Raw genomic sequence first — 10568 nt, 5'->3', positions numbered from 1 at the left:
GATTTTTCTAAGCAGAACTGTTAACAGTGCTATTTATTTTCATTAGAGTTTCAGCTGTTAAATGCTTAGTTATTTTTGGACTATTTCTGTTCAAAGTACCTATTTCCAATGTTATAGAATGTTTGAAATATAGAATAGTGGGTTTGATCTCAAGATTCCTTTCTGCATTCAGAAGATGTCTTCTTCAGGGGGTTTGGTTTGGTTTTATAGGTAGTCCTTGACTTATGGACATAATTGAGCCTTAATTTTCTGTTGCTAAGTGAGACAGTTAAGTGAATTTTGCCCCATTTTACAACATTTTAACCACAGTTGTTAAGTGAATCACTGCAGTTGTTAAGTTAGTCACATGGTTGTTAAGTGAATCTGGCTTCCACATTGACTTTGGTGATCATATGATCCTGACTTGCTGCAACCATCATAAATATAAATTAGTTGCCAAGCATCTGAATTTTGATCATGTGACATGGGGATGTGTGAAAACTAGTCATAAGTCACTTTTTTCAATGCAGTTGTAACTTTGAACAGTCACTAAATGAATGGCTGTAAATCCAGGACCACCTGTATTGCAGATGATGTTTGTTCTTTACACAGGAACAAACTACTTCTGTGCAGCATAAGAATTATTAGTGAAACCCTCTACTAGAAAATCTCAGCAAATTGTTGCATACCATTGTGAACTTTTTTTTATTCCAAACACCATTTTTTCATCTAAAATAATATTTGGTAAAGAAATACAAGGGATAAAAGGAATTAGTTTAAGTAATAAATGTTTAATCAAAATTTTTACATATTATTAATAGCATTCATTTGGCCAAACATCTATACGGTTGTAATATCCTACTGTATATAAAGTGGGAATGTATCAAGTATATACTATGAAAGTGCAAATACCATTTTCAAGATTATAGTAGTTTTGTTTTTCTTTATAAAATTAATTGATTTACAAAATAGGCTTGCCAAACTTTCTTTCAGAATTCTAAATTCAATTAGTGGGATGGTGTTAAATTTTAAATAAGTATCAAGAAAATACAAATTTAATATGCTAAATTTCATGCTCAGAATAAATTTAACAATGGAGTATACTTCACAATTTAAACCAAGTTACAGAAAACCAGAACCCACAAACTTCACTATCATCACAGAAAGCACTCATACATATCTTCTCTTAGCTTTGCAAGACATCTTAATGCAATATACAAAACCATGTGATATTCTATTTGGAAATTAAAATTCAAGGAAGCTGTATGTGTATTTAAAATGTGTAAGACCAATTAGTGATGATAGTGTTTTCAAGATTTATTTTAACTTAGAAAGGATTCTGTAATAGCTTTTTAAAGAGATAATTTTCCAAGACTAGAAAAAGGGATTCAACACCAATACTTTCAGGACAGGTCAGTTAGAAGCCAAGCTAGAAAATATAATGGAGGTACAGCATATAATAACAGAGAAGCAGACTACTCCTTCCAAATAAATGTCAAGAAACAGAGTTTTTTAAAAATGGATTAAATAGTTAATATTTAATTTTATGAGCCACAGGGACTGCAAGATCCCAACAGTTATGCTTAAATGAAGGATTTAACACTTTTTTTGTAACACCTAGTAATCAATATATATACCTTTTTTGCCATCAAAATACCTTACTGTACACAATCAGTAGCAAGTTTTTGTATCAGACATAGCAGATCTCTCATATCAAGTCAAACAAAAAAGAAATGGACTGTTTCATTCATTTTTGCTTCTGTTAACCTAGATTTTGATTATATGCAAGCAAAACAGTAATTTAAAACAATTACTTCTAGTTAAAGTTACAATCTGCATCACTAATTTACAATGAGGTTTTGATGTTTTTAAGCCAATTTCAACAAAACTTTTCTTCACAGTAGGACACTATTAGGGAAGATTTGGGGGTTGTTGTTGTTGTTGTTTTTTTACAAAATATGAAACACCAATCATACACTAAATGAATATTGTGCAGTTGAAAAGAATACATTGTAGTGTTTATTATTTCTGAAAAATGTTAACATTTAAGGTATGATACTCCCTGCGCAGCTATAGTGTCTACAAACAAGGAATTTGTCTGAACAGCTGAATTTCATGCCCACTTTGCAGAGTGCCTGTGTTGGAAACACACACTCTTATTCCTGTGTTTCCCTCTTTTCAGCTGAAGCTCATACAACTTCACAGAGTGAAACAAGTAGGCTGGATGGAAATACAAGAGGCACACACAGATACTGACATATGCTGTACTGCCCTCAAATGCATGCTGACAAAGATAGGGTAGGGAGAGAAGGAGAAAAATAAGGCTCTCTGGAATCCTATGGGGACCCTTCTAGGTGTGCATGCTATACCTGTACGGGGAAGGCTTATACCCTATATAGGTACTGAGTGGAAAGGAAAGGCCATGAGTGGTTTTATGGAGGTTTCTGCAGTTCATAGCATAGTATACTCCAGAACAGATAACTAATATTCATTTAACTGTGGCAACTATCTATTTAGCTTAGGCAAAGGCACAGTAACATGTTGTTTGTGATATTAATCTTTCCTGGTTGGGGGGGGCGGTGGCAAGGAGGCTGTTTCTAGCTTATGAAAATTGCAAACTTGTTTGTTTTGTAAAATGTTACTGCTCAAAGCAACTGCACTCATAGTGCATAGAATGAATAGAGAAGATTGCACTTCTGTTAAAATGTCTTTTCAACTAAGCCAACTTGGCTGTTTAAAATAATGTCTTTAATAGGAGAATTAGATTTAATTAAGATAAAATTATGTTAATGCAATCATAATGTTGATAAATATGAGTGAAATTTGAAAAAGCTATGTTTGTATGTGTACATGTGCATGTGTTCTTTACATCCTTAAAAATAAGAGTTAGCATAAAAAATAATACTGCATATTTTTATGTTGATTTGCTGCTCAGTTTGGCACATCTGGACTGGTACATAAACATGAAAAGTTTACTCTAATTAAAAAAGGTTCATTTTACTTCAGTTCATACTATTACTGATTAATTGGGGAAAGCAAGACATAATTTTAGTGCTAAACCTTTTTAAAGGATAAGACAAATGAGAGAAAAAGGAGAAAATGTTTTCTTTAAACGAAGAAAGGAAGCCTTTAATCTCTCCTTTCAAGTTAAGGATCATCAGCCTAAGGCTAAATAGATAATGCATTGTGTTTGGAACATGGAGTACAAGCTTTCTACTTCCTCCAAACAAGCAAGCCGCGTTACTGTCCAATGAAATAGAAATTCCCTGGAAGGTTCAAATAAGCTTCATAAAGAACACCAAGGAAATTTCTATTTATCCCATTCTGGTAAACAACTGAGCTCTGCTAGCGTTGGTCAAAGTTTCCACTATATATTGTACCATCGGTAATTGCCTAGTCATTTTGGCTCCACAAACAATTCATGTTTTTTCAGACTTTTTGTGATTATACCAAATGCACATGTTCAGCCCATTCAGCTGAAGTTTTAGATGTCTGACGCGAAACATCTGAATTTACAACTTGGCTGCTAGTGTCTCCAGAAGCATCTTCACTTGGTGGAACCGTTTCTCCATAACTAATGTCTCCAGCAGCAGCACCTTCTTCTCTCTGAGTGCCTTCATTTTTGATGGCCTCTTCAGAAGGTGCATTTTCCTCTAGAAGATCTTGTCTTACTTGTGGCTGCTCCATTAACCTCTCTTCAGTACTGGGTTGCTGTGAATCATCATCTGCTTCTGTAATTGCGGAAGGAATGAGTGCAATACTCTGAGGATTCATGTCATGGAACCAAGCCATTATGTTTCCAAGGAGATTTTCATTTATATTAAGATCTTGACTACCTGAGTCAGATTCACCAGATGCTGAATATAAGCCACTTCTTGTATTATTGAAAGTGCGAGAACTAAGATGGTCTGTCAAAAACTGATCATTGTCTGAACTTAATTTTATCAGGCTATCACCAAGTTCTAAAAGTTCAGTGCTACTTAAAGCTGCTCTTGGATTATCTACATTTACTGGGCCAGATTCTAATCTTGTAGGCAAAGAAGTACCTATTGCTCCTAATGAAGCTTCATTAGTCAGGAAGTCTCTAGTTTCATCGTCAATAACTAGGCCAGATTCTTGCAATGATAACTGAATAGCAAGAAGTATGTTTGGATCATCTTCATCCAAGGAACTCAGAGCCTATAAGAGATATCAAAATTAAGAAATGCCTATATACTGTATGCCAGTATAATCACTAATGATTATTTCAGCTAAGACTCTATTTGAAATCTTACGTAGTCAGTTCTATAACTAATAATATATATTTTCCAATAAGCTAATGAAGTTAGAAGATAGATAGATACGAGCTAAAGAAATAAAATAGTAAAGAAAAGATAAAGGACTATACCTGCAGAGAATCCTGATTTTCAGAACGACTAACAGGAGTATAGTCATGAAGAGAAGAGCTGTGAAGAATACTCATGGAAGCTGAACTCACCATGGAATTACCGTGTCTTCTGTTACTGCCAGCTTCTTGAGTATCTGCTCAAGGAAAGTTTACAAATTAATACAAGGAGCTTACTTGTCTCCCCCTGCCTTTTAATCCATTGTTTTTATGTGAATTGTGAACTGAAGTGATGCTACAGAATACTTGGGACTAAAACATTTCTCTCTAGTTCTCTCTCTTTATCTCTCTCTCTCTCACACACACACACAACAAATGTTCTTTTAATAACTTTGGAGAAGGAAAGCCTTCAAGTCAGTCTTTGATACATGGTGACTGCTTAGATTAGCTCCTCCAATTTTCTTGGCAACGTTTTCAATTTCCCCATTGCCTTCATCCTAGGGCTGAGAGAAAGAATGACTGGTCCAAGATCACTCAGTTGTCTTCGTGCCTAAGACTAGAACTCATTAAGCTATATCAAGCTGGAAGGTGGCTTGAAGAATTATACTGAGAAATTGGAAATATGATATTATTTCAGATGTTAAGGAATGATTGTTGGAAATGTGTGATCTATCTGTTCTTGAAATGAAAAATTAGTATCTTCTATTTTTAGTATTTAGTATTATATAAATAATACTATTTTAGTATTTATAAAAAATAGCATTTTCTACTAATCAAAGGATAAAGCAATATGTGTTACTATGTTAGAGATTTTGTGATATTTTACAACAACATTCTGTACTAATAATATCACAATATTGTATGAGTAAATCAGTATTGATAAGTATAACATTTCTTTTTCTTTTTTAGTTTGTATTGTTGGTTGATTGGAGATTTAGTTTGTATTCTTGTCTTTTCTATTTTTTATTTTTTGTTTTGATGTCATTTTTTTTAAAGTTTAAAGATGGTTCTATTATTTAACATTTAAGAATGTTAAATAAAAATAAAAAGACAGATTTCCAAAATATCAAGATATATATTTTACATGAACAACCAAAATAGAAGGCACCTCAAACTATGTTTTATACTTTTCTAACAAGTAGAAAGAAGGAAAAGTATCTGATTCTCAGTTTATTATGAAAAATGAAATTGTTTTTCCATCTTTATACAACCTAATAAATTCTGAGAATCTCACATTTGTTAAGCCTACTGTTATGTGCTACTAGTCTCTCTAATTTTCATTTTGAAAGTCAGAAATATGCTATCTCTTTTTAAGTATTTCATTTTCTTTTGAGGACTTAAACAAGGGATTCTCTTTGGAAATTAATATGGTAATCTGGTTAACGAATCACTTCTTTTTCTTGAAAAAGAACTGAATGATAGCCCTCCATTAAATTTCTGATTAAATAAAAGAAAATCAAGCTGGTTTAAAGGAAAATAAAACTCTAGAAAACGTTACCTAGTGTACTCTCACTTGGATCATCAGGATCTGGGGCATTACTCAGCAGACTCTGCATATCTCCACGTCGGCGCTGTCTGTGTCTCCTCCGATACTGAAATTCAGCATATTCCTGCATAAACCAAACGTTACAAAATACAGGGAAGCATGCAGTAATATATTTGGAGCACAACAAACAGCACACTTAATGGAAAAAAAATACTCCCTGTGATTTTATGCACTATAAAATCACCTGTTTCATAAAAAGTAAATAACTAAGTAGCAACCAACACCATGCAGTTTTTGTAAATAAAACTCCAAAAATACATAAATTTGCTAAATAAATTCAGCTAATATATTAATGAAGCTGCTGCTGCTGCATGATTGGTTGCATTTTTATTATATATGAATAATAAAAATATTATATATATATAAAAATGAATTGATTTCTCTAATATTATAATATCTTAAGCTAAATACTTATTATCTATCCAAATTCAATATCCTTAAAAAGTTGAGGATATATTTGATGTTGGGGATAAAATTTCAATATAAAAGACTGAGCCTGCATTAGTGAAATTGATATTGTATGTTCTTATTCTTCTTTTATCCGCACTGATACAATGTAGCAGATTAGATGAACAGACTTTTGCTTCCCTTCTACTCTTTGTATAATAAAATAAATACTGCAAACAAAAATTGCCTGGTAATGTCTCTGTTAAAACACTCAACAAGTACACAAGCTCACTGTTCTTTGCTTATTAGTTAATTATCAAAATAATCTGCAGCAGTTTTAGCCAGTGTCATATTGATAAATTATACCTTTGGATTAAGTATCCTAGCAAACTCATGGTCATGATATCAATCATATTTAGAAATAATATTCAATTGATCTAATCAACATATTTTCCATTAACTGCTTATTATGTGATGTGAAAAAATTCTTGACTTATAGTTTGTGAAATCCTGGAACATTTTTGTTCAAAAAGAACAGGGTGACAATTGAATTATTTTCAGTCACTTTTTTTTTCTTTGCCTTGTTTGGGTTTTTTGAAGGACCACAGAAATCTTCAGCCCAAATTACTTTTAAAGTGTGTCTAGTCCTAACTGACAAGTATTCTTCATTTCAAAAATCAAGAACACAGGTCAAAAATTTGAGCACACATCCACAATTGCAATGGAACTCAACGGGGGACATATGAGTAGTCACTGTAGACCTAAGATATCAGCAATATTTATTTGTTGTCCAGAAATGTTATATATTTCACATAAGCCTAACTAGCTTAAGTTTGTGACTAATTCAGACTGTGGTGCTAATGAATGAAGGGGGGGGGGGTTGAAAAAACTGTACATTATAATGTTATTATTTTTAACTAATATCAGAATCAGATGCTGTCAGTGATATAAAATGCATGAAATAGTTCAGAGAAAATTCTTGGGGGGAAAATTGTTGGTTTAGTCAATAATAAGAGTTCTGAATTAGACAATCTTTTTATTTAATGCTTCTAAGGTGATTTATTTTTTTTACTAGCTTGCGTCAACTTTTCAAAATATTCTCATCTTAAATACTGATCAAGTTTAGTTTAGGTAATAATTTCATTGTTTAACATTATATAATAAATCGGCTAATTCTCAAATAAAATCATTAATTTCTCTCATACCAGTTATACAGCAGTGCAAACTTCAAATAAGATTTACTGATTTTGAATAATTAAAATGTTTTATTGCAAACATTTAATTATTGGGGGGAAAAAGCCAGCCAGTTTATCTAAATATAAGAAGCAAACTATAGTCTTGCAAGCATAATGCTATCCAGTGACTATAAAAAGGAAATATGCATAAGTATGCAATTGTATAAATCACAAAACAATCCTAAAGAAAGAATTGAAGAAGAAGAAAAAACCCTTCCTCTCTATCCCAGTTAATTAGCTTCATATTTTCATATTTATATTTTACATGCCTGGAATTAGCAAGATTTATTTTTTAATTTCATTTCCCCCCATTCTTTTGTACCTGCTAATGACACATTAGGCTGGAGCTACTTGGAATCTCATAGCTACATGGAAAGTGTTTCTTTGATGTTCATTTTTCCAGTTTTTATTCAGTCCACTGTGCTATCTTTCACAGTATAATGAACTCGTTCATACAAATGATGGTGCTAATTGTAAGGCACAGATCAAAAACAAAATGCTAAAGATAAAAGGGCATAGTCAACTATGCTTTTACACATGTGAATAATGCTCCTGCATAGTAATTGTGTCAGAGTTGCAGCAGTCTTTTTTGCTGGAAACACTCACCACCAAATGGATACACTTGATCATAGTTTCCACCTGTTCCTTTAATTTCCCAAAACTGGCTCAGCCCTTGAAAAAAAATGAGTCCTTATGAGACGTCAGGAGAGGAGATAATAGCTGAGTGATTCCAGAGATGGCTATCTGAAGAACTACAGTCAGAGGTAAGCAATCTGTATTTTTAATCCATAGTCTCTGTGGTTCTTTTGTAAAGATAAGTAACAAGCTTACATTAACAGAGATACGAGAATATGCCCAAACACATAAGTACAAAAGAGCACTACCTTCTCAAAAAAATTTCTGTAATTTTTTTTGGCAATACTATTGAATGAAAAATGTAGCAGTTATTTACATTAGCCCAATGAAAAGAAAATAACTTTGGAAAAACTTTCTACAAGAAGATCTCTGCTTGCAAGGTAGCAGATACTCATTTTGCAAAATTGAGAAGTAAGGTTAGCCAACTTTGGTAGCATATGAATAACCAAAGCAATAAAATCCACACAAAGATCTAATGCTCTACAAATATCTAGGATCTGATGTAAAAGAAAATGAAGCAGGTAAGACAAGTAGCTGATAGGAAGCAGAAACAAATTTGTGAAGAAACATTATATAAAACCAACGTTTAGTTCTTGTAGTGGTAGAAATAGGGATGATCAGCTCATAAGGGCACACAACCAAATAGCCACCCTTATTATCACCATGTAACTTTTAATAAAAGATTCTTGAAAAGTAAGTGAAATTAAATATTGAAATATAGACTGTAGAAAGTAATTCACAGGTCCTAATAAGATCAGAAGTAGACTAACTCATCCATTTGGCTACATATGAGTAATGGGTCCTTTTAAGCTGAAGCCAGGATTTTCATCACTTCCTTTGAAAAGGAACTGGTGGAATACTTCACTAATACTAAAGGGAATGATCTTTTGAGATAACATACTAAAATTCTGATATTCAGTAAGAACATCTAATTTTTGTAGCAATTGAAAGTTGTATGTGCCATTCCATGAAATCTCTGACTAACACCAACTCTTGGGATTCTGAGAAATAACTTTAAATGCTAAAAGTGGCCATCACTGTTAAAACCACAGGAGGACGAAGCCTTGCATTTTAAGGGTAAACCAAATCTAGCCTATTCTCTGGTATATCCATACAGTTTAAAATATAGAACAAGAGCTATTTTATTATTTATTTCCTTTCTTTACAAGAATGCCACTTAGATTTTATCAGTTGCTTCTCTAAATGCAGTGAAAATAAATCCTTGGAATGCAATAAAATTAATCTCCTAGAATTGGGGAAAAGTACTGGAAAATGAGATTGCTGATGATTTGACCACCAGAACCAGAGATCATTTAAAAACATCATCCTTGGGACAAGCTGAGAAATGCTCAATTCCAGAATGGTCTCTCCCAACTGGATAGAATGTCTGAGAAGAATATTAAAATTAATTCAAGGCAAATTGATTTGATGGACAATTTAGGGCTTATTGATATATACAGACAGAATCAGCAATTCAAGAAAATATACCTACTTTTTCTGAAAAACAGGATGCTTTTCCAGGATAGATATGATTTGGATTTCGAAGAATCTGACTACTATACTAAGGTTTCTAAAGTAGGGATACAACCAAAGACTTTTTCAGATCATAATCCTATAAGTTTGGGGAAAAAAATCCAGTTCTTAAGTTTCATAGAAATAAGAAATAGTGGATGATTGTAAATATATATATATACTAGCTGTGCCCGGCCACGCGTTGCTGTGGCTCAGTCTGGTTAAATGGAAAAGAAAGAAAAGAGAAAGCGCACGTTTGTGTCATAGGTGTGACATCTATATAATAGTAGGTATATAAAAACACGCACGTATTCGAATGCAACGTTGTGTCAAAATTTCAAAGCAATCGGTGTAGAACTTTCGGAGATTTAAGATTTTGAACAAACGAACATTTACATTTTTATTTATATAGATTTAGAAATAATTTAGATAAAAATACTGATTTAAGAATTGTTTGGGACACAAGTAAAACTTTTAGCAGAAGTTATTTTAGACAATATAATAGACAAAATAACAAAAGAAGAGGCAGAAGAAAGCATAAGCTATTTTGGATGATATAAAGAGACAAGAAGAAAAATTAAACAAATTTCCACTCAAGGCAAGTATGTCTTAACAAAATAAAACTTCTATGTTATATTAACAGTTAGAGAAATGGAAATAAAAATGAACTATATAAAGCAATAAAACCCTTGAGTTTGCAAACAAACCAGGGAAATGGCTGACATATAAATTACAAGAAAATAATGTTGAAATTTCAAATGGAAGATACTGTGTTAATGGATAGCATAACAATACAGAAGGCATTTCATCAATATTATTTCATCTTGTATAATGCAAGTAACATATCTCTGGAGAACATAGATGTAGTCCTAAAAAACAAAATTTACTGAGGATTACAGAAGAACAGAAACAAATTATGAATGGATCTATAACAATAAGGGAAGTTTGT

The 10568-nt window shown here is 32.4% G+C and overlaps 1 protein-coding gene across 2 annotated transcripts in view; it reads right to left on the bottom strand.

The window, feature by feature from the left end:
- Nucleotides 1-754: 754 nt before the first annotated feature.
- The window catches only part of ANKIB1 (ankyrin repeat and IBR domain containing 1), a 51181-nt gene continuing 41367 nt past the window's right edge, over nucleotides 755-10568 (bottom strand). Inside the window, exons 18-20 of one of the 2 annotated variants that reach the window (XM_015810632.1) lie at nucleotides 5802-5895; nucleotides 4367-4500; nucleotides 755-4158 (exon numbers count right to left, since the gene is read on the bottom strand). In XM_015810632.1, the coding sequence (XP_015666118.1) occupies nucleotides 3424-4158; nucleotides 4367-4500; nucleotides 5802-5895 (963 nt within the window). In that variant the 3' untranslated portion in view covers nucleotides 755-3423. Of the gene's footprint in view, nucleotides 4159-4366; nucleotides 4501-5801; nucleotides 5914-10568 lie in introns of both variants that reach the window. The other variant, XM_015810631.1, reaches the window with a different exon arrangement.

This window comes from Protobothrops mucrosquamatus, unplaced genomic scaffold (assembly GCF_001527695.2).
Source record: "Protobothrops mucrosquamatus isolate PMUCROS unplaced genomic scaffold, P.Mucros_1.0 scaffold13, whole genome shotgun sequence".
In the NCBI taxonomy this organism is placed as follows: Eukaryota; Metazoa; Chordata; class Lepidosauria; order Squamata; family Viperidae; genus Protobothrops; species Protobothrops mucrosquamatus.
Note: the sequence above shows the minus strand (reverse complement) of the source record. Positions and strands in the feature narration are given on the sequence as shown.